The 24352-nt window shown below is 42.6% G+C and overlaps 1 protein-coding gene across 1 annotated transcript in view; it reads left to right on the top strand.

Annotated features, from left to right (window-relative positions):
* Positions 1 to 24352, top strand: part of RANBP3L (RAN binding protein 3 like) — a 50524-nt gene that overhangs the window by 2510 nt on the left and 23662 nt on the right. The window contains exons 2-11 of the mRNA XM_029910911.1: positions 15205 to 15263; positions 15508 to 15544; positions 16618 to 16695; positions 17873 to 17947; positions 19217 to 19285; positions 19902 to 20047; positions 20621 to 20724; positions 21865 to 22036; positions 22882 to 22937; positions 24309 to 24346. Of these exons, the coding sequence (XP_029766771.1) occupies positions 15205 to 15263; positions 15508 to 15544; positions 16618 to 16695; positions 17873 to 17947; positions 19217 to 19285; positions 19902 to 20047; positions 20621 to 20724; positions 21865 to 22036; positions 22882 to 22937; positions 24309 to 24346 (834 nt within the window). The remainder of the gene's footprint in view (positions 1 to 15204; positions 15264 to 15507; positions 15545 to 16617; positions 16696 to 17872; positions 17948 to 19216; positions 19286 to 19901; positions 20048 to 20620; positions 20725 to 21864; positions 22037 to 22881; positions 22938 to 24308; positions 24347 to 24352) is intronic.

The following is a 24352-nucleotide window of genomic DNA, read 5'->3' as shown; positions in this document are numbered from 1 at the left end:
CACAGAGTCCCAGAGGTCAGGCACCAGCCTGAGCCTGAACATCTGCACCGGAATTTTACAGGAATTTTACAGCCCTGTAGCCCGAGCGAGCCTGAGTCAGCTGACACGGGCCAGCTGTGGGTGTTTAATTGCAGTGTAGACTAGTGTAGATTGGACTAGAGCTGGTTGAAGCCTGAAATTTGTGTTCTGCTGGAAATTCCAACACTTCAAAATTTTCTATCATCCCAATCTGAAACAAAAAGACAAAATTTTTCACAAAACAGAAATTCTGAAAAAAAGTTTTAATAAGGTTGAAGTGCTTCGTTTTGACTATCATTTTTACTTAAAAGTCAAATGATACAATTGAAACAAAGCACTTTGACCTTATGAAAACGAAGTGCTTTGACTTTGTTGAAACAAAACATTTGTTTGCACGGAAAATACATTCCTGCCAAATGTTTAGATTTTGTCAAATCAGCATTTTTAATGGAAAACTGTTCTGTTGGAAAATTTTTGACCAGATCTACTGTGGACATCTCATTAAGACATCATTTGAAAATTGTGCACCACCAACAAAACTACCAAAAACACTTCCTGTTGTGCCTTTCAATGTCCTTGGATATCTGCTATCCAAGCACTTGTCAGACCCACTTCTGCTTAGCTTGTGAAGTCTGACAGGACCACAGTTTGATGATGTGGTATGGATGGAAGATGGTCACTTCTAGGACTGCAGAGTTGAATTTACCTCCATGCTACTCCTCTAACCTGTTTTATATTCCATGGTTTTGCTTTTTTGTGGCTGATAAAAGGAATACAGTAGATGTCGAGTATTTGAATTTTAATAAAGCATTTCTTTGTGTCACAAAATCTTAATAGAAAAATATATTTAAATTAGCTGGGAGAGAGCTGCTATCATATGGATTTAAATCTGGCTGTGTATAAAGTTGTAGGGGGACTATTTTAATTTTCCTGGGATGTGATCCTTCTAGGGTTCACTTCTGAGGACTCTCAACTCCTTTTAAATTGAAGTCAATAGAGTCAAGGACATTAAGGCCAAGATTTTTAAACCTCGGAGTCTAAATTTAGGGTCCCAGGTCCATACTTAGGTCTCTAAATAACTGGTCTGATTTTCATAAGTTCTGAGCAACGAACAGTTTCCAGTGACTTCATTGGGAGTTCCTGGATGCTCAGAACTTAAAAATCATGCTTGTTATTCAGGAACATACATAGAAATTTAGGAGCCTAACTGTAGGCTACTATTTTTTGAAAGTCTTTGTCTAAAAGTCTTGCAGGAGGTTCTCTGCATTTCACAGATTTAAACTACTGTTTTTCCTGTATCTCTAATTTCGTCCCGTGTAATGTTCCTCACTTGAGTTTTGGCAATGAAAACTAGGATTATGCGCTTCAAAGAGATCAGGAAGGGACCTGAGAGCTTGGCTGAAATCCTTGCTGCACACCCACTTGCCTGAGAGCTAACTATGATTTTATATTGTGATGTTTAATCAGATCTATAAAATGTAAACCACACTTCACCGGCATGTTTTGGCAAGTCCTGTTTTTAGCTATAAGGCTTCACTGATTTTTGGCTGCCATCTATCTATAGGAATGTAGACAGTTGTTTCTTTGTATCCAAAAGTAATGTGCTAAGAAGCAGTTTTAGAAATGAAACGAAATAAATTTATATAGAAAAGCATCACATTGGTTTTGCACTAACGTGTGGTTTTTGGTCTGCTTCTGCAATTTATGCTTCTGAAGGGAGTTACGTTTTTTCTGATCAGAGACAATAGTGAACTATGTTTTTATGTGGAATTTACAGAAGGAAGGAAATATCAGTACACAACTTAACTCTGATGTGTGCTCTTCTGAGACAAATTTAGAGCCAAATCCTCAGCTAGTGTACACTTAATGTAGTTCCTTTGACTTCACTGAAACTATTCTGATTTATAATAGATCAGAATCTGTCCTATATTTTAGATCATATTTGTTTTATTCTGTTCTTAGCGTTAATATTTTTGAATATCCTGCATGACAATAATACTGTAATGCTTTTTAAATGTGATCAATTACTCTAAACCTTACAAATTTTAATGAATGGTAGGGCAAACCTATCTGTCTGTCTAGTTATGTCTCCTGTGAGTGTCCATCATTGTAATATCCAAGTACCTTTGAAGAGGTAATAACCAAAATCACAATAAGTGAGGAATCTAATTTTCCTCTCTACTTCTCCCAAGACATTCACAAGATAGCTAAATAGTATATCACTTGAAATAATATGTCTGCAGAATATTAGCATTAAAACTTTGCAAAACATGCCACATATACTCTAATTTTATTTCTTGAATGTTGTTTCCTAGGAGCTAGAAATCTTAAAATCCCAAACCTGATTTACAGTAGCTGTACTTTTCATTCCGGTTTACGGTATTTCATCTAAGTGTTTGTGTTTTGGCTGCTTGTTTATGAGGGTTAGCAATCAAATTATTATCAATAGGTTTTGAAGTTTAGTAACCCATTAAGGTGAATATAGTCACGTCTCCTGAATATTGACACTGTTTCTGTCTGCAAACTCAGCAAAACAGAAATATATTGACATTGAGGATAAAGTTATCTTCACAATCATAAGGTAGAGCTGAATGGTGAGGGCAATTGTGGGGATTCTATTTATTCTCAGAAAAAAGTATGTGGACAAGGTCATATTATACTGTACTTAGCAGTATACTATGCAGATTGTACTGCAGCGCTGATAGGCCTAACGTGGTTCAGACAATTTTCTGGTTATAGTGTCTGTGGTTTGATGCTAAAAGTGGCAAACAAAAATGTCCCACTGCTATTAGCTTTTTGCGCTAGAGAACATTTAAACTAGTTCTGATTTTTTTCCTCTAAGGATTCATCATACGGTTAAATAGTTTTTACATTAGCTCATGTAAGTGTTGCTGTATTAATTTCTGCAAATAATAATCAAATGTTAGTGAAAACATGATACAATATAAGTGGAGTGCAGAAGCCTGCTAATACTATACAACACTGTACCAAGAAATATAAGGGTAGAAATTATATTCAAAGACATTGATCTTCTCATTTAATAGTTTTTGTGTTTTAAAAAATGGTGCTTTTTACATTTCACTGAGCTCTTATCAAGACCAAAATTCTGAATGAGAAAGAATAAAAAAATCCAAAGAAGATGTCAGGCAGCAGGATTCCACTTACTTGTAAAGAGCCACATCACAAAATAGATACAACATAGGGGAAAGACTTCTAACAGTATCAAGAGCTGTGGCAAATCTTGATGGATCCTTTGGCCATTTTAAGGCCTCTCGATTTGTGAACTGGATGAAAGACAGCAGTGAAAATTTGAGATACTTACCTTACAACAGGTCAGTATCACAACATCAGCAAAACAGCATGAAAAAGACTGGCCAGCTGTGTGGGGAAACTTTTAAAATACAGCTTTTTCCAGTTTTAGCCTAATTTTGAATATTGAATTCACTCTGTAAGGTATAGCCACAATCTAGCATTAATATTTACTTTCCTGGAAGATTAATAATTACTATTAACATTTTACTTTCTTCAAATTTCATTGGCTGGCTCCTGAATAATATTTGTCATACAAACTATATTACAAAAGCTAGGTGTTGGTACATCCCTAGTAAAGTAGAGAGAGCCTAATTATTCTAAGTAATTTTTCCACTCTACTCCGTACTGATTAGGCCTCAACAGGAGTAATGTGTCCAGTTCTGAATGCCATATTTCAGGAAAGATGTGGACAAACTGGAGAAAGTCCAGAGAAGAGCAACAAAAATTATTAAAGGTGTACAAAAATATGACTTATGAGGGAAGATTGAAGAAATTGGGTTTGTTTACTCTGGAGAAGAGAGGACATGAAAACAGTTCTCAATTACATAAAAGGTTGCTACAAGGAGGAGAGAGAAAAAAAATTCTTTTAACCTGTGAGGATAGGACAAGAAGCAATGGGTTTAAATTGCAGCAAGGGATGTTTAGGTTGGACATTAGGAAAAACTTCCTAACTGTCAGGGTAGTTAAGCACTGGAATAAATTGCCTAGTGAGTTGTGGGATCTCTGACATTGGATATTTTTAAGAGCAGGCTAGACAAACACTTATCAGGGCTGGTCTAGATAATACTTAGTCCTGCCTTGAGTGCAGGGGACTGGATTAGAAGACCTCTTGAGGACCTTTTCAGTAGGGATGCCAATTTTGGTTGGATGTATTCCTGGAGGTTTCTTCGCATGACATAATCTTTAATTAAAGATTAATATTTAATTCCTGGAGACTCCAGGCCAATCCTGGAGGGTTGCCATTGGCAACCCAATCTTCCAGACCTAAGATTCTATGTCAGAATTCACTGGTTTCTTGGTTTTCTAATTCACCCAGAATGGAACATTAGCAAGTGGGATGGACTGGAATGGAACGCAGAACTCTGTATGAGAAAATAAATTATTTATTTCCTTAATATAAGAGAGACAAGATAGGTGAGGTAATATCTTTTACTGGACCAACTTCTGTTGGTGAAAGAGACAAACTTTTAAGCTTCACAGAGTTCTTCTTTAGTTTGAAAGTTTGTCTTTTTGACCAACAGAAGTCAGTCCAGTAAAAGATATTACCTCACTCACCTTGTCTGTCTAAAAACCTGGTTCCAACATGGCTATGACAGCACTCCTTAACATAAGGCAGCCAGCACTGATTTATAATTACAGTCAAAGTTGGCAAAGAAAATATAGATTTTGAACTACAAAAAACAGAGTTGACATTTTTAAATGCAGATGCCTACATTTAGGAATCTTAATCCATGTTAAAATTGGCCTCATTTTCAGAGTTGCTGTGCACTCACAGATGCTACTGAAGTCAGTGGAGGCTACTAGAGTACAACATGCAGGAGATACAGGCACTTCTGTTTAGATGTATAAATATATATTTAGATACCTAACTTTAGGTATCCACGTTTGAAACTGTTGTTTTAAAAAATGTTTTCAAACACCTGCAAAAATGTGAGCCACAGAACACTGAAGGTAAAACAATTTTTAAATATTTTTAGATGCAAAAGAAAACGAATTAATTTTGCAGACTGCAAAGAGAAAACAATTTGTAACTGTTATCTTTTCTTCATGAACCCATCTCTCATCCTTTGTTTTTTAGGATTTTCTCATGCTTTGGGATGTCTGAAGCCAGGGCACTGACAGCAACCTTGGTCTTTGCTTCTGACCAAGATCCTGAGCTGGACTTAAGTTCAGGGCTCCCTCCAATCTGTCCTCCAAGGCCACGGATCATTTACCTGTCCTCAGGACAATATGCAACAGTAATCCCAAACCAGCCAAAAACTTCCTTAAATTAAAAACAAGGCCAAAAAAACAAAACAAAAAACAAAAAACGTCAACTTTGGGAACACAGAAAATCAATAAAAATAAAAGTAAACCTTACAGTTTTGCACTGCGGGCTGAAATTACCACACACCTAGCTGGGTAAACAGACTTTTTCACATTACAGGTAGACTTAATGTAGGCAATTTTACACCCTGGATTCAGCTATATCCTTGCTTGTCTTTCTGCTTAATGCTTCCTGTGCTCACTCAGCATCCAGCAATCACGTTTTTCCAAGTTTGATCTCCTTTTCTCCCCCGAGCCAAATTTTAAAAACATGATCTTCATTTGCGCATGTGCAGTTGATAGAACCTATTACCTGCATGCAGAGGTGACAGTGCTTAAAAACATGTACAACAAGTGCAAGACCAGATTGAAGTCTGAAAATATAGTCTGTAATTAATTATAGTCTGTAATAAATTAAATAAATTAATGGAGATATCCCATCTCCTAGAACTGGAAGGGACCTTGAAAGGTCATCAAGTCCAGCCCCCTGCCTTCACTAGCAGGACCAAGTACTGATTTTGCCCCAGATCCCTAAGTGGTCCCCTCAAACCGCTAGTCTGTATATACTGTAATTACAATATTATTATCCAACATTTCCCAGCATCTTCTTTTCATCATCCTATTTTGGATGTTTTGTTTAAGGAAGTAAAAGCCACAGAGATTTTTTTGTAATGTGTCCTACATTTCCTTTTTAACATTTCAGGGCTTTCTAGATGTGGTGAATTAAATGACTGATTTAAAAAAGAATCATGAATAAGAATTTATATTGCACAGTCAAAAGTGAGATTCTTTAAAAACTGCCATAGGGAAAAATACTCCTTGGAGACCCACACAGCCAGTCCCAGCTCTAATATTCCACCCTCATGTATGTGCACGGAACTCAAATGGCAGCTCAAATATTCTGCTTTCCCCTATATGTGCATAACTCAGAGCTCACATAGGGAAGAGCAGAGGGATAGTGCTGGGAGCCATGATCTGAGCAGATGGAAGAGAACAGAATATTGTGGCTAGGATCCATGCTCCACACACATAGGGAAGAGCAAGTTTTAGACCAGAAATCTGAATCCCTCACAGGTAAGGGAGAGCAGAATATCAGATCCAGGTTTCAATTCCTCACATGTTAAGCAGGATATTGGAACCAAGATTGGCCATGCAGATGATTCACAAGTGAGTTAACCTGGCAATTCTAATAATGGGATCATTCTACAATTCTCAAGGCAGGAGACATTAGGCCAGGTCCTTTCTAATTCAGCAGCTTCAAGGGATTTGTAGAAAGGGAAAAGGAGTCCAATCTGTGGGGATTATTTATGGGCAGGCACTCCTTCTCTTGGCTGAGAGTGGTGGATTATTCCTGTCTTAGCATTCAGAGGCAACTCCTTTGGCAAGCTTCTGTGGTCACTTTTTTCCAGCAGCTTCCTTCACCCAAAAGTAGTTGAACTGCTCAGGACTGGAGCAACCTGGTCTTATCCAGTCTCTCACCAGACTGTGTCTGTCTGTGTGCCCTCCTCCCTGTAATGAGGAGGCGGGGCTGCCCAATCCTACCCCTCCCCTTTCTTGGCCCTGACTCATTGTCTGTGTGTATGTCCGTGGCTGCTGCTCCTGCTAATGACAAAGGGCCACCTCTTCCTTGGGACACTGTGCCAGTCACTGGGCCTGTTTGTATGCCCCCTGCTGATGCTAAAGAAACAAGCTGTCCCTCTCCTCCCTCGCCCTTTCCCAGCATGCAGCAGCACTGACAGTGTCAACCCTGTTCAGCAATGCAAAAACCACAAATTAAGCCAAGACAGTTAGAATTAACATAGTCATTTTTGTGTGCGAATTCCCCAGTGTTACTGGCCTTACAGCACTGATTAGTTAGGTCTGCATCACTCATTCCTAGTAGACGTCTGTACAAGATTTTTATTTAAACATGCTAGAAATTTAAAAAGTTTATTATAATTTAATACATAGGATTTTTTTTTTAACAAAGATTACTAATGGGTTCATTCCAGGAAAATGCTGAGTGGCCTGAACACTCACAATACCCACACTACTGGGGATACACAGGGTTTTCCCCTGATTTTGGTAGCAGCAGCATAGATCCCTGAAAATGACATGACTTGATCCAGGTGGTATCAGTAACCTCTGATTAAATGCTCTGAGAAGAGCTCTTTCCTCAGGCACAAGTGGAGTTAATGGTGATTCTATTTTCTAAAACAGAATACACCTATGAATGTCTAACGAGCACCATTATATCCTAGCTCCACCATTTTCTGCAATAAACCAACCAATTGTAAATCTTTCCTCAGTAATTCCCGGTTTAGAACTGTATCAGAGGGGTAGCCGTGTTAGTCTGGGTCTGTAAAAAGCAACAGAGAGTCCTGTGGCACCTTTAAGACTAACAAATGTATTGGAGCATAAGCTTTCGTGGGTGAATGCTCACTTCGTCGGATGCATGTACATGCTTATGCTCCAATACATTTGTTAGTCTTAAAGGTGCCACAGGACCAGGGCCGGCTCCAGCATTTCTGCCGCCCCAAGCAAAAAAAAAAAAAGCTGCGATCGCCGGCGGCAGTTCGGCGACAGGTCCTTCGCTCCTAGAGGGAGTGAGGGACCTGCCGCCCCGAATTGCCGCAGGTGCCGCCCCTCTCCCTTGGCCGCCCCAAGCACCTGCTTGTTAAGCTGGTGCCTGGAGCCGGCCCTGCACAGGACTCTCTGTTGCTTTTTACAGTTTAGAACTGTTATTGAAAAAAAAATTAATAGTGTTCTGGCAAAGGGTTTCCTAACTCCTGCAGTCTTCTAGTTCCAGCCAGGCTGACTCAGTGATAGCTGATGTGGAATCAACGGGTTCCTTTCTCACTCCAGTTCTTTCTTTGCTAATGTAATATGCTCCAGGCTTTAAAATGGTAAATGTATCTTTAAAATATTGTGCTGGATTTTACATTTTAAGAGGTAACTTGAAGGTGTTCTTTAGTATTTAAGCTTGAACCTTAATAAATGGGGGAGGGGAGAGAGAAAAATAGTTGTATTTAATAAATGAATATCGCAATGAACTGTTGTTGTTTATATCAGTGGTTATCACTGTGACACTTTTGTATTTTTGTCTGATTTTGTAAGTAAGTAGTTTTTAAGTGAGGTGAAACTTGCAAGACAAATCAGATGCCTGAAAGGGATACAGTAGTCTGGAAAGGTTGAGAGCCACTGGTTTATATGTACTATTCCCCCCTCTGCTGGATAGAATTGGAATTGCTCATCTAAGTGCTGCAGCACATGTCCTTTGCTGCTATCAGCTAACAGAGATTTTCCTTTAGCTGAAGTCATGGGGGATTGTGCTTGTGGAGCCAAAGCTCTCTTCCTGCTCTCACTGTGAAAGTCTGTGGTGGACAATACAGTGACAACCATGAAGTCCTTGGTGATCACAGATGTGTTACATTTCATTGCCAGAAATACTGATGTGGCTAAATTCAGCCCTTGTGTAAGCAGGAGTAAAAAGAGTAAGGACTGCAAGATGGGCCACGATATTAGTAAATTACTTTGAAAATTTAAAAAATAACTATAGTAACACTCCATATTAATAATTATAATTATTAATTACAATAATTATCAATACATTAGAAGGAAGAGGAAGACCAAAGACAGGGTAGGCCCACTGCTTAGTGAAGAGGGAGAAACAGTAACAGGAAACTTGGAAATGGCAGAGATGCTTAATGACTTCTTTGTTTCGGTCTTCACCGAGAAGTCTGAAGGAATGCCTAACATAGTGAATGCTAATGGGAAGGGGGTAGGTTTAGCAGATAAAATAAAAAAAGAACAAGTTAAAAATCACTTAGAAAAGTTAGATGCCTGCAAGTCACCAGGGCCTGATGAAATGCATCCTAGAATACTCAAGGAGCTAATAGAGGAGATATCTGAGCCTCTAGCTATTATCTCTGGAAAATCATGGGAGACGGGAAAGATTCCAGAAGACTGGAAAAGGGCAAATATAGTGCCCATCTATAAAAAGGGAAATAAAAACAACCCAGGAAACTACAGACCAGTTAGTTTAACTTCTGTGCCAGGGAAGATAATGGAGCAAGTAATTAAGGAAATCATCTGCAAACGTTTGGAAGGTGGTAAGGTGATAGGGAACAGCCAGCATGGATTTGTAAAGAACAAATCATGTCAAACCAATCTGATAGCTTTCTTCAATAGGATAACGAGTCTTGTGGATAAGGGAGAAGCTGTGGATGTGGTATACCTAGACTTTAGTAAGGCATTTGATACGGTCTCGCACGATATTCTTATCGACAAACTAGGCAAATACAATTTAGATGGGGCTACTATAAGGTGGGTGCATAACTGGCTGGATAACCGTACTCAGAGAGTTGTTATTAATGGTTCCCAATCCTGCTGGAAAGGCATAACGAGTGGGGTTCCGCAGGGGTCTGTTTTGGGACCGGCTCTGTTCAATATCTTCATTAACGACTTAGATATTGCCATAGAAAGTACGCTTATTAAGTTTGCGGATGATACCAAACTGGGAGGGATTGCAACTGCTTTGGAGGACAGGGTCATAATTCAAAATGATCTGGACAAATTGGAGAAATGGTCTGAGTTAAACAGGATGAAGTTTAACAAAGACAAATGCAAAGTGCTCCACTTAGGAAGAAAAAATCAGTTTCACACATACAGAATGGGAAGAGACTGTCTAGGAAGGAGTACGGCAGAAAGGGATCTAGGGGTTATAGTGGACCACAAGCTAAATATGAGTCAACAGTGTGATGCTGTTGCAAAAAAAAGCAAACATGATTCTGGGATGTATTAACAGGTGTGTTGTTAGCAAGACACGTGAAGTCATTCTTCCGCTCTACTCTGCTCTGGTTAGGCCTCAGCTGGAGTATTGTGTCCAGTTCTGGGCACCGCATTTCAAGAAAGATGTGGAGAAATTGGAAAGGGTCCAGAGAAGAGCAACAAGAATGATTAAAGGTCTGGAGAACATGACCTATGAAGGAAGGCTGAAAGAATTGGGTTTGTTTAGTTTGGAAAAGAGAAGACTGAGAGGGGACATGATAGCAGTTTTCAGGTATCTAAAAGGGTGTCATAAGGAGGAGGGAGAAAACAATGGGCTTAAACTGCAGCAAGGGAGGTCTAGGTTGGACATTAGGAAAAAGTTCCTAACTGTCAGGGTGGTTAAACACTGGAATAAATTGCCTAGGGAGGTTGTGGAATCTCCATCTCTGGAGATATTTAAGAGTAGGTTAGATAAATGTCTATCAGGGATGGTCTAGACAGTATTTGGTCCTGCCATGCGGGCAGGGGACTGGACTCGATGACCTCTTGAGGTCCCTTCCAGTCCTAGAATCTATGAATTACCTTGTTTCTAAACTACTACCAGTTCACTCCAGTGATAAATAATCAGTTTCATGTTTTTGCACCTGGTTTCTGTGAGCAACACTTACTTACATGGGTAATTTAACAGTTGTTCAGATATTTTATTACTAAATGTTAAGCTCTAATGCAGGGGTGGCCAAACTTACTGACCCTCCAGGCCACATAGGACAATCTTCAGAAGTTCAAGAGTCAGGGAGCAGCTGCTGGGGCTCGGGGCTTCAGTCCCACAGGAGGCACCTGCCGGGACTCAGGGCTTTAGCCCTGTAGGGAGGGGGATTTCAGGTCTTTAGCCCTGTGGAAGGTGCCTGCTTGGGGCTTCAGCCCCACTCCCGCTGAAGTCCTGAGCCCCAGCAGGCATGCCTTGAGGGGCTGAAGCCCTGAGTCCCTTTTCCACTGGGCAGAAGTGATGCGTGGGGGGAGGCATGTGGGGTCACGTTCCCTCCTGATTTTTGCCAGGGTTTTCTAGCCTCGCTTGGTCACACAGTGCAATTTGGTCCCCCACTGCAGCTGCTGGAGCCAGCATGTTGGGAGCTGCAGCTATGGGGAGAGGCAGCAGCTATCCCTGCAGCCTCTCCCCAAGAAGCTAAAGGGGGGGCACAATTTAAAGGTTCACCTCCAACAGCTTAAGTCATGCCCTCCCAGGCACACACACCCTCTTACTCTCAGTAGCCCCTCCCTGCAGGACCCAGGTGTTCGTTCTGTGTGGAGAGGCCGTGGCAAACAGATAGGAGCTGCAGGGAGGGGCCGCTGCTCTCAGCAGGCACCAGTTGTCTCTGGCAGAAGCCCCCACTGTAGGGGGGCAGAAGCCCTGAGCTTCCTGCCCCTCCAGTCTGGTAGGTAGAGAATGGGGGGGAACGTGGGGGGCTTGAACTGTAAAAGAGCTGCATGCAGCTCACGAGCTGTGGTTTGGCCACCCCACTCTATTATACCATTAGCAACTGATTGTGCAGTTAGAACAGTTTGACCACCAGTGGGTATGCAAACCAAGATAAAGATGTCACTCTTATGTTTGCAGAACTGTGTGTGTGTGGGGGGGAAAGGTAGATATTTTAATGTGTTGATCCTGTGAGAAATCCCTGTTATAAAAATCACATCTTTATGAGGTATATTCAGCTATCTCAATGTTTTTAAAATGGTGAGTGGCAAGTAGGGTGATCAGATGTCCCGATTTTATAGGGATAGTCCTGATATGCGGGGCTTTGTCTTATATAGGTGCCTATTACACCCACCACCACCACTCCTTGTCCCGATTTTCCACATTTGCTATCTGGTCACCCCTGTGGCAAGACACCAAATGACCAGAGTGGGCCAAATTTTGCTTCTTCCTTTGCAATTACATTGGTCCATTCATTACTGAAAGGGGTTTTTTTCAGTCTGCTTGCTGCACAGGAGTTGTATAAAGGCCTGAGCCTTACTCGAGTAATTGATCCCAGGTAAGTCACGTGTGAAAGGGGTTGCAGAACTGGGGTTTTTAGTCCACTGGTTGAAATAGCTAGAAAATGCGGGTTGAAAATGGGGATCTATTAAGAGCAGACTACAACTCAAATCAGCTTGTCCCCACTGCACATCCCCTTCTTACTGGAAAGGGAAGAGGAAAGGTCCTGAACCAGGAAATGACCAGGTTCTATTTGAAAACAGTGGCTGCATGGCTAGCCTGGCACTGCAGAGAAGCAGCCCCAGGAACTGTGTACAGAGCCACATGCAGAACAGACTGTGACTGCCAGATATCACACTGGATGCAGCTGTGTGTGGGACTGATGGGGGGGAACAGCAGCAACTGGGCAGGGAGCCAGTGCAGAGGGGCCCCCAATCAGAGAGACACTGCTAACTGATCCTCGCCTGGAAACCTGTAAGCCCCTATTTGCTTGAATAGAGACTGGACTGGAGAGGGCATCCCAGGCACTAGGCCTGAAGAGCCCCAACTCTCCATTGGGCTGCCCCACTTTGAACTGTAACTTTTTAAGCCTCTGTACTCTGTTTTGCACCCTTTCCCTTTCCTGCCAGCCCTGGAACAGTACCTTTCACTAGGGCTAATGCCTACGAAGTCTAGCTGCTGAAGCACATACAGTATTTGCCTCCAAGTCACTGACATGTTACTGGCACCTTTGGGGCTTGATGTACTCCAGCACTGATCAGCCCCCATAATAACAGAATGCATAAGAATGGACAATAAAAATGTGGTAGTGAGGCCACGTAGGGTTGCCAACTTTCTAATTACACAAAGCCAAACACCCTTGCCCTGCCCCTTCTCTGAGGCCCTCCCCCAACCTCACTCACTTTCGCCAAGCTGGGGCAGGGGTTTGGGGTGGGGGTGCGGGCTCCATCCGGGTGGTGCTTACCTCAGGCAGCTCCCGGTTGGTGGCGCAGCGAGGCTAAGGCAGGCTCCCTGCCTGCCCTGGCTCCACACTGCTCCCGGAATCGGCCAGCATGTCCAGCCCCTAGGTGGAAGCTTGGCCAAGCGGCTTTGCATGGTGAGCGCTGCCCACCCCCACAGGTGCCGCTCCCACTTGCCATGGTTCACGGCCAATGGGAGCTGTGGAGCTGGCGCTGGAGGCAGGGGCAACACGCAGAGCTTCCCTGATCGCCTCTGCGCCTAGGGGCTGGACATGCTGGCCGCTTCGGGGAGCTACGCAGAGCCAGGGCAAGCAGGGCCTACCTTAGCCCTGCTTTGCCGCTGACTGGCGCCGCCAGGGTCCCTTTTCGACCGGGCATTCCTGTTGAAAACTGGATGCATGGCAACCCTAGTGCCATGTGTGACATGCCCCCACCTCCTCTGTGCCCTCTTGGGGGTGATTTGCATGCTGAGGGGGGGGAAAGAGGAAGCAGTGCCTGTGCACCCCTTAGTACAAGGATTGCAATTGTCCCAAACACTTGTGGGAAGTTTCAAGGGTGGAGTAAACCCTCCCCACTACACCCCTAGGTTATAGCCAGGAACAGTTTGGCTCTAAACTAGACAAACACTGAACATGAAGATAACAAACAAAAGAAACTGTTAGGAAAAGGGGGGACAATGGTTAAAGCAAATAAAAATAATGTGATTTATATGAGGTAGAGTGTCTCATTCAAATCATTCTTAAAAACTGACTTCTGAAGATAACAAAAATTGAGTATTTCCACTTAAAAACAAACAACAACCCCCCCGTGCTTTTGACCCATCAAGAATTATATATATCTTAACTCAGTGACTATGCATGCTCATTTCTGTAACTCATGTACTTTTTCCTCCTTCTCCTTCCTAGTGATTTTAAATCCTCATATGTCTCTCATGGTCATCATTTTAGTTCCAATAAGGCAAACACTTACACACATGCTTAACTTTACTCACATGAGTAGTCACATTGAAGTCAGGGCCTTCGATTGTAAGCTCTTCGGGGCAGGGATGTGTTTTCTGTGTATTTTCTATGAAGCACATAGCTGTCACTGCAAATACTAATCAATAATAATATAGAAAATCGTATAAACTTGAATCTTTTAAATTAGAGACAGATAGCACAGGAAGTGGGGTTTATGGGGGGACTTGAATGAGAGCAGGGATGTTTGGCAGAGAGGAATAGAGTTGACTTTCCAACGATACAGAAGAGTACCAAAAAAAGACACCCAGGTGAGAGTGGGAGGAAGGAAAGGATGGTGAGAGGAGTAGGCAGGATGAAAGGACAAAGGGCTAGATTCAAAGCCACCGAAGTCAGTGGAAGTATTTCATTGACTTCAGTGGGCTTTGGATCTGGTCCATAATGATGAATGATAGGAAATATGAGAAATGTTGTAGGCTGGGGCAAACCAGCACGTAGTCTTGAAAGTTATGACAAGGAGTTTGAATTTTATGTGGGACGAGATCCTGAGCCAGTGGAGAGACTCAAGGAGGGAGAGGTGTGACCTGGCCAAAATGGTTGCAGGGGAGCATTTTTTAGCTATTGAATGCTGGATGAAATTAAGAGATGTTTTAGACGGGCTCAGCTACTACAGGGATGGCGCTAATTGGTCTGATCCTACACCCACTAAAGTCAAAGCAACACCCCCATTAACTTCAGTGGGTGTAATATCAAGCCTTATATGAGAAGGTGGGGTGTAATAAGGTACTTTTTTCCAAGAACTAAGCAAAAACTGAGTAAGGATATTAGAATTTGGCCCAAAATAATATCTGTTTAATCTATCTAGCATTCTTATTGAAATTGAGGGAATTTTGGGTGTGCTTGGAAATAGACTCAAGCCCATAGTCTGTAAAGTATTTTGGGATCCTGCTGGATGAAAAGCATTATTTTTGGTCTAAAAGAAGTTTAAAAATATGGGGCCGAATCCTGCAGCCAAAGCTAGGCACAAGTCACAGTAGGCTTAATGGGAGTTTTGTTTGAGTAAGGACTGCAGGACCAAGCCCTGTATTTTTAGAAGATGATAAATACTTTGATTTAAACTTTTCAGTGGATGTCAGTTTAATTTTGAATGCAGCATTACGATAAATAGTTTAATTCACATGTTCTAAAAGTGACCTCTTTCCTTTTCCAGAGACGTCAGTTATTGCTCAGCCCATATTTGTTTTTGAAAAGAAAGAACGACCTTTCAAGGTAACACTTAAGCTTCTTCCTTTTGCTTTGGTCATAAAGCAGCCAGAAAATCAGGAAATAAAGGGCCTGATCGTGGAGCCTGGACTTCACGAGGGGGAAGCGTTTCACAGCCCGGGTGCCAGCTTGAGCCCAAACATCTACACTGCAATTTTATAGCCCCGCAGCCTGAGTCCCACGAGCCTGGGTCGGGTGACACTGCAGTGTAGACATACCCATTGACACATTTTGTTTTGTTTTTTCCCAGAGGCCTGCAGAAGACCTGGTTTGCAAGGCTGAAAATGGTAATAATTGCATAATTAAAACCCTTTATAATAAACTTGCTATAAAGGGTATATTACTAAATGGAGTATTTTTAAGTCCTGAGTCCATTGCATGCATTAGTAGTGATTCGAATTTCACTTTGTATGTAACAAGTCAATTTGTCGTGGGTGGATTAAGACTATATATAGGGTACAGAGTCGCCACTTTTGTCCTCCTTTGTCACGCACACACCCCAATCCAAATTTCAGCTCCCCTGCAGCACTCACACAAGTGTTACCTTTTGAATGATCTCTTCACTTCCTTCAGGTCTTGTTATAACGTGACCCCATACATGGAAGTGTACTGTGAATCCAGAGTCCTGTTTCAGCCGTCTCTTTAAAATCAGCTGAGTGCCATACAGCCTGCTGCATAGTGAAAAAAAAGCCTGATCCAAAGACCAGTGAAGTCAGTGGGAGTGGAATTGATCTCAATGGGCTTTGGATCAGGCCTTTAATGAGGCATCAAGAGCCCCTTCCATGAGTAGATTCTGCTAGAGCCCTGCAACCTGACCAAACCCAATGGGATCCAACTACAAGTATCGGATTTGGGTCAGGTTGCATCTAAAAACAGCCCAAAACCTCTCAGGTCATGTTGGGTCTAGTCATCTCTGAGCACCTCCTCCTGTCCATGAGGTCAGCACAGTGGCTGCTGCCACTGAGTTGCAGTGCCTCTCACTCTGCAGCACACACAGCACAGCAAGGCAGCGGTGGCCAGCAGGATCAGGCATGCAGCCCCCACTGCACTGACCCCATGGGCAGGCGGCAGCTGGAGACGATTTGCAGGCAAGGGATGTGGGGAATGGGAAGCCCCCAGCAGGCCGAGCCCCAAGGACGAGGCAGTCACACTGACTCAGATTCGGGGAAAGTGTTGGGTTGAGTTGCATCTAAAAATGACTTAATACTCTTGGGTTAGTTTGGGTTGTCTGTACTCAGGTCAGGTCCAGGCCAGGCTTTAATTTTAGACCTTTAATATTAGAATTCTGTACTGCAATAATTTACTGAAATCTGTTGGAAAATTTGATTTTACAGTACATGATATGTTATGTGTCTCTTAGATTTCATTGGTTGTTCCAGGAAACGGGCAAGGTCTTCATCTTTTACTTTCCAAACGTCCGACTCGCAGTTCTACATGGGTATGTCATTTAGCTCAATTTGGTTATAATTGTAATTATATTTTATAAATTGATAAGCTAGAAAAAATATTTTCCTCATTATTCAGATACACATTTTGGTTAGAATAATTCTAAGTCAGCAAAACTTTTAAACTTTGAAGTTAGTCTGCAAGTAATTCTCAGTGAGGAACTTGCTCCTTCCTAAGTCTGAAAAAATATTGGTTTTAAATTAACAGAGGGACCCCGGTCCATACGTGAGTTATTTCCACATAAGGCAGTGGAAGGTCCATGTGTTTCAATTATGAGTTTCCCTGGAATCTTTTGACTAGGTCAAGGGAAGGATTTCTTACCCTGTGGAAGATGTTCATTGTTCAACCCCATAAGCCCAGGGGGACCCATGGAATTGAGAAGCCATGCTGATAAGGGCTTTCCCCTCCAACTAGTTATCATCTGACTTGGAAACCCCTTCAAGGTGGTGGGGTTATTTCCACAATATTGAGGGAACACACACACAAGTCACTGCAGACCACTATGTACTGAGCATGTGCAGTAGAAATTCTATTTTAAAGTGTGTCGTTATTATAATGATGGGGCCATATGCTTTCCTCAAAATTTGGGCCTTAATATAGGTAAATAATATTTTGTTTCACCCAGCCGTTGATAAACTTAACCCATTTAGTTAAAAGGGTCAAATTAACCTAACTTTATCTACCCTTAAAATCATACCTAGATCATTCCTACATCTACTTAGACCTGAACAGCTCCATACAAAAAAAAAAAAAAAAAAGACTGGTAGTCTCAGACTTTTGCTATAATAACAAAAGGGTTATTAGGCTGTACCTGTACTATATTTTTCCTACCTTTGTGTTCAGTATCATTGGTGGTAGCAACAATAGGAGTACCAGTGTAGACTAACCTCTTGGCACTTGAACCACCATGACATCTAGCCCTAATCTGAGAAAGTCTAGATGATGGTATGGTCAAAAATGTTGGCAGCTGGCAGCTCTTTCTCTATGCTGAAACTGCACTAGTACTAGCAATGGTTGGAAATTCAAAGTCTACGCTACAAAGCCTTAATAGTTGCCCGATACAGGTAGATTCTGCTCATCCATGACAAATACATTTTGCTAACATGAAAAATCCATATTCAGGTACTGTGCTTTGAACTAAGGATAATTTCAGTCTCTTATGTTTTCAGATACCGCACTCTCTCAGAAAAGAGTGAGATCATCTTCCTGTACCATCCTTCCGACCTTTCCTCCATCACAGCCAGGTAATTAAAAATATTATTCAGTAAATATTCACTTAAACCAAAAATCAGTAAAATAACAAAATAAAACTGCTATTTCTGTGGGACTGAGCTAACTGGGCTGGGCCAAGTCAGTATGTGAATGAGAGAAAGGAACTTCGCGATGTTCAGCAAGCCGTGTTGGTGATTCAGTAGATGGCACTCATTTCTCAGTCAATGTCGCACTAATATCTCCTTGTGCTAGGGAATACTCTGCGCATGAGAGAGCTGCTGTTTGGATGGGATGCAAGCAGCCTATGCCATATGCCGCACTGGGTTGTGCAGAGTCTATTCACTGTTGCAACTCAGATGTTTTTGAGATTTACAAAGGCTTGTAGCAAGTAGGTGGACGGTTATAGTAACCTATAAAATATTATGTCAAATATTATGGACAGTAAACACGGAATGGAGTTGAAGAAATGGTGTGAGCGAGATATGTTTGGACTAAAACAGTGATTCGCATATTCAGTGACACCATTTTCCATACTGGGAACACTCTCCATTGCCAAGATTTAGCAGGGATCACTCTCCCATTTATCCATAAGGGAAGTGCAGGGTGGTCACAAACCATGACACCTGTTTATGACTCCCACATTGAAAACCTTTGGATTAAAAAAATTGTTGATTAGGGGTTTCTAAATAATCTGGTAAGGGTACAAAATTGATATAGCAACAAACCAGAATCATCTTGGAATGGAATGGAGGAGTTCATATATGGATTATGAGACATGTAATTTTATAGCACGCTATTGATGGGACAAGGCTGGCAGCTCTTCTGAACATTTCTTGGTAGCATTTGGAAACCATATAAAAGCAGCAGCAGCAGCAGTGCCACACACTGACCATCATTACAGTTATCATGATGGTCATCACTACCAGCACATGCTAGATCTCCAGAATTTCCATTGTACTCTTGGGTCTCTTTTGCAGATCTGAAAGGATATTCTGACTGGATGACATTATCATGCCCGTGAGCTGTAAAGCTAAAGAAAGACAGTTGTGTGGTTAAAGTAGTGGCTGACACCCAGGATATCTGGATTCAATTCCTGGCTCTGTCTTAGAGTTCCTGGGGAAGTCACTCTCACTGTGCCTAGGTTTCCCCTTCCATAAAATGGGGATAATATTTTCCTTCCTCAAAGAGGTGGTGTGAAATAAACGCATTAATGTTTGTGAGATGCTCAGATGCTGCAGTGATGAGGGCTACAGAAATGCAGATAAACAATTAAGCACTGTGGATAAACACTTCTTTTGCAGTAAAGAATAACATATTCATGACCTCAGCTCTTCTCCAAAGAAACCATGACATCACAAGAACAGAAAAAGGTAACTATTGTTAATATTGTAATATTTATTAGTTGTTGATCCACAGTGTGCTCAACACTGTACAGAGCAGGTAAAACGTAGACAGTTCCTGGCCCAGCCAGCTTACTCTCTACAGCTGATATTCACCTCCTGTGCAGAAGGCCTGTATCATAAGCCTGTAAACCACTTAATTCCACTTAAAGCCCTATTTTGAAAACTTAAGTGGTTCATGGGCTATGTTCAGGCCACTGCTCAGGAATGAATATCATCCCAAGTATACATTTCCGATACATAATGTTAACAAGGACTGAACTCTGCTCCCAGTGAAGTCAAGGCAAAACTCCTGTCGACTTCCATGGGTGCAGAATCAAGCTTCGTATAATCAGAAGATGGATTTATCACAATCAGTGCAGATTTGTTTTATTAAATATTACATCACTCCTTTATTTGGCAGGGTTTTTAGAAGGGACTTCAAACAGGAAAGGGTGGCAGGTATTAACAATAACACTTACATACAATTAATTTAAAATTCCACAGCCTATCTACATTATGAGTCAGAAAAAGCAAGACACAAATGTGGTGTTTAAATGTGAAGGAAAGGTTGCATATATTAACCTTTTATTTTGTATTTTGCAAGGACCCTTGTCACAAATTCAGCAATGGACTGTCATAAGACCTGCCATTTTACAGCCACCACAGTCTCAGATATGTGAGGAAAGAAGGCAGATGTGCACTGAAAATACACTGGCATCTTCCAAAACTAAAGAGAAAGCAAATATTCAGGTAAAAATGTAACTTCAATGTCAAATATACATGTCTGGGGGTTTTTCCATCGGCCTGAGCTCTAATAATATTTCACTGAAATTAAGTATTTTACAGAGAACTCTTCAGTATTAGTTTAATTCTGTTCCCATTGAAGTCAACAGGAGTTTTGCTTTTGACTTTAGTGGAGCAATTGTACCAATGCTGAGCGCTTTGGAAAATCCAGCCCTTGCTAAACTGCCCATACGGTTGCTTGATGAGTGTGCAGCTGCTGTAAACTTGTAATTCAATCTGAATTTGGGGTAGAGGGTTGGGAAAACATTACTTTCTAAGAATTTTTTAAAAAATCTGGTTAGGAATTGCACTGGCTTGCTTCACACAATAAACGTGGGCCTGTCTCTGCAAACCACCACATGAATGATCTTAACTCATGAAAGTGGACCCATCATGCATAGGCTTACTCTTGTCAGAAATACTTTCTCAAATGCATTTGGCTTTGCAGGCCCTAATTTCTGGTAAAACTATTTATAGTGCAAGATGAGCCAAAATTAATTTTTTCCAACATTTCCAATTGATCATATTAATCGTTTCCAGTTGTCTGAAGAGAACCCTCATTGCCCAGCAGAAAACTCAGCAAGTTCTGAGACAACAGTAAGGCCATCTATCTCCATGCATCTTTGTAGCCCTAAAACAATAGGGTAAGTTAGTCAAAGCATTGTGGTTTTTTTTCTGTGTATCTAAAGAATAGCATGTGTTCGGTTTTGTCCTCTGGCTTGTTGCTCTACATGTGTCTGTGTAGCTGTTAGCTGAAAAAAATGCACACATCAGCCAAAAAGGAAAAGAAGGTTTATAGGCAGATTATAACTTGAACTATATGCCTATGCAGGGGAGTAAGAACTTCCCCTTACACCTCTGCATGAGTTACCTGGACTTTAAGGGTATGTCTACCCTGTAGTATAAGCCCAGGCTTAGTGGGATTCAAGTCAGCTGACCTGTGTTGGAGAACCCAGGGCTTGAGTGTCTACACTGATTTTTAACCCTACCTTAAGAATTTTCTAACCTGGGCTTGAACTTGGGGCTCTGGCATCCACAATGCATCATATAGACCCAACTCAATCCATCCATATCCCAGACTCCCTAGTGCCCTCCTGAAATGTGGCCAGTCTAGCCCGTTGTCCATGGTACACTGTGGGAAAACTTTACTGCCCACCCTGCATGTTATAGGAAGGTTGAACAGCCCACCGACACAGCCAGATGAGCAACATGGAGGAGACCCGTTTTCAAGAAGTTGTCTGGCTTGCACTTTCACTCTTGAGACGGGAAACGGGCAGAGCTTCCATGAGGCACTGGTGGACATTTCGGCAATTTTTTCTGAGCCACCAAAAGCACGAGATGGACCAGGAGGAAGAGGTGACCCATTTCCCCCTGAATGGACCTATGACAGCAAGGGGTTGCTGAACACTCAGTCAGAAAGTGCACCTACCACAGCTGGAGCTAGATGCACACAGGCAACAGCAGTCAGGGATGCTCTGTGCTCCTATGTTATGGACTTCCATAGCCCCATGGAAGAGGGGGAATAGTACCTCTATGAATCTGCTTGTGGGAGTTAAGGGGCTAATTGATTTGGGGGTTCAGTACTTGGGGAAGGGTGGGGACTTGATTGTCATGCAATGTACTTATGAATGACATGCTGAATTATGAATTGGGGATAGAGTGGGGGATGATTCACAGTATGGATTCACATCAGGAAGTTATTGATGTGTGACTTGTTGTACCTAACTGTATAGAGGAATAGCATGTGTGTAGTAATTCCTAATTGTTCCTGATCATGTGTTTAGCTTTGTTATTTCAAATCATGATTGTATGATGAGATGCAGTATAGCAATAAACTTTCCTGATGACATAAAAGGCTTTATTTATAAATGTGTTAAAACACTGCAACGGTCACCCATTGCCACTAAAACACCGAAACAGTTACAAAAGAACATTTCCAAAACAAACAAACGAAGTGTATGAACCAGTGCAAACACAACAGAATCACTCTACCACTGCATGTCCCCTGGCCTCCGTTCTCCTTTCTCTTCTTTCCTTGTTTTCTGTGCACTTGGTGCTGAGGCGGAGATATCAACAGGAGAGGGGGCAAGATGGAGAGCTGCCAGGTGTTTAGTTGCCCTGCCCAGCTGCTTATGGGGCTGATTGCATGAGCCACCCAGATGTGGCATTTTCCAAGTTTTCTGGAGTGAGAATACGTCGCAGGGGAATCAGGAGATGGTGTGGGAGAGGCAGCAGGAGCCGATAAGCTTGCAGCCCTGATTGAGATGAGCTGCTCAAACAGTTCTCTCTGCTGAGCTCTCCTCCTCCTCCCTTAGCTGCCATTCCTGTTCCAGGAACTGTGAAGCAAGTGCCTGCTCCTTTGCTAAAACCCTGTCCTCAAGCTGTGCGGTGAGCCTCAGCCTTTCCTCCTGCCTCTTGGCATGCCTCTTCTCCAATGTTAAGTCCCTCTGCTTCTGGTACTGGACCTGCTGGTTGGCCCACTCGCTCAAGAACTTCGACCAAGATCACCACGGAAACACTCCTCTTGGAACAGTCTGTGGAGGTACGTTGGGCCAGGCTTGTACTGCACTGAGGTCGAGCTGTGGAGGGATAGCAGCCAGTAGAGGTCAAGGGGCCTGCAATAGGACAAGACACAGAAGGTTATTGTCGCAAATAGCTCACTGGAGGAGCACAGAATTAATGTTTGTGGAATTTCAAGGACATAAAATATGACATTCAAAACTGAACTGCAGTATATTGTGAAAGGGATGCTTCAGTCCAAAGAATCTCCCTGGGCACAGCCTGGTTAATCGCCATTACAGCAGTACACAGACAATGATATGTTAAAAATTCCAAGTTGCTTTTGTTTTACAAAAATGTCCTAACTACCTGTGTTGGAGGTGGGAGGACAGTCAGTGGCCTTACAACAAAAGGGTTTTTCTAACATTTCAAGTCTTTCCCATTTTGGAAGACATAACTGTGAGGCAAACCCAAACTAGGGCTGCTCACTCAGCTGCCCCGCCAATGGAGCTGAACTGTGTCACTGCTCAGGCATGCAGCAATAACCTAGCTTCACTGATTTACTTTTCCAGCAGTGAGTCAACCGTCAGGCAAGCAGCAGCAACCTCTCCCTGAGCCGAGCCTGGGTCAGATGACCTCCAGGCTCAGGTACTTCTCCAACCCTGCCAGAGCTGCAGATCAGTCTGTGAAATAGCACTACCTGGCCAGGAACCCTCCTGCTTCCTTGCAGTGTATCAGACTCTCGAGACTCCCAGGCGGCTCTTGATCCTGTTCCTGCCCCAGCCTTGCCTGAGCCCTGCTCCTGGTCCTTGCCCTACTCTGACCTTGCTCCAGCCCTGTTACCAACACGCTCCAGCCTTGCCTCCACCTTCTGACTTTCCCTGGACCCTTGGACTCTGACTACCCTGCTTTGACCTTTGGCCTGTGTCTCGACCCTGGCTATGGTACTGACTTGGCTTGTCCCTGGTCTCTGACCACCTGGCTTCAACCCCTGTCTTGCACCTGGACTTTGGCTCTGGTACTGATTCTGGCTGGTCTACAGCCTCTGATCTCGGTTCCGGCCCCAGCCTGTCCCTGGATCTTGAGACCAGTGCCACCCTTGGCCCAGGCCCAATGCTACGTCCAGCTTTGACCTCACTCCGACCACTAGGCCTGACTACTGGGAGGTAGTGCCTGACAATAACTGTTCTTGTGGTGCCCTATTGGCAAAGGGAGATGTTATTCTAAGCTGCTGGTGGAAAACCTGCAGTGTATACATCCGAAGTATTCAAATGAAAAGTGACTGAACAGCACATCTATGGTGGAGTGGGTTGATCAGCTACCGAGGTGGCCCTGGAAAATATTCCTTCTCTGCAATCTGACTACTTATCTGGAGTTCCTGCTTCAGGAAAAGTTTGCAGCTATCAGCACCCGGGAGTGGGTCAGAATCCATGAGGGAATCAACAGGATGCTTTGTTAGCTTCCACATGGCTTACAGAGCATCACAGCCTTCCCCCTCCCTGCCCTCAGCACATTTCTGAACAAAAATTCAAACCTTGGTCATACTTGGGACAAGTGATTTTGTCACCTATGGACTACCTGTCACTGAAATGGGCTAGTTTTGGAAGTGGAACACACTTCCCCAAACACACACAGAGAGTTCACTATTTCCAGGCAGCTCCACAGACTGTTGAGTGATTATAGAGCAGCAAACTTAAAGGCATGGCAATGTAATGTTGTTATTTTTAAGAAACAGGAATGGCCCTAGCAAAAATCTGTGCCTTTCTGGTAAAA

The sequence above is a fragment of the Terrapene carolina genome, unplaced genomic scaffold, assembly GCF_002925995.2.
Source record: "Terrapene carolina triunguis isolate 2854851 unplaced genomic scaffold, T_m_triunguis-2.0 Scaffold69, whole genome shotgun sequence".
NCBI classification, from domain to species: Eukaryota; Metazoa; Chordata; order Testudines; family Emydidae; genus Terrapene; species Terrapene triunguis.
The sequence above is the reverse complement of the archived record's forward strand: the minus strand, read 5'-3'. Positions and strand labels throughout refer to the sequence as shown.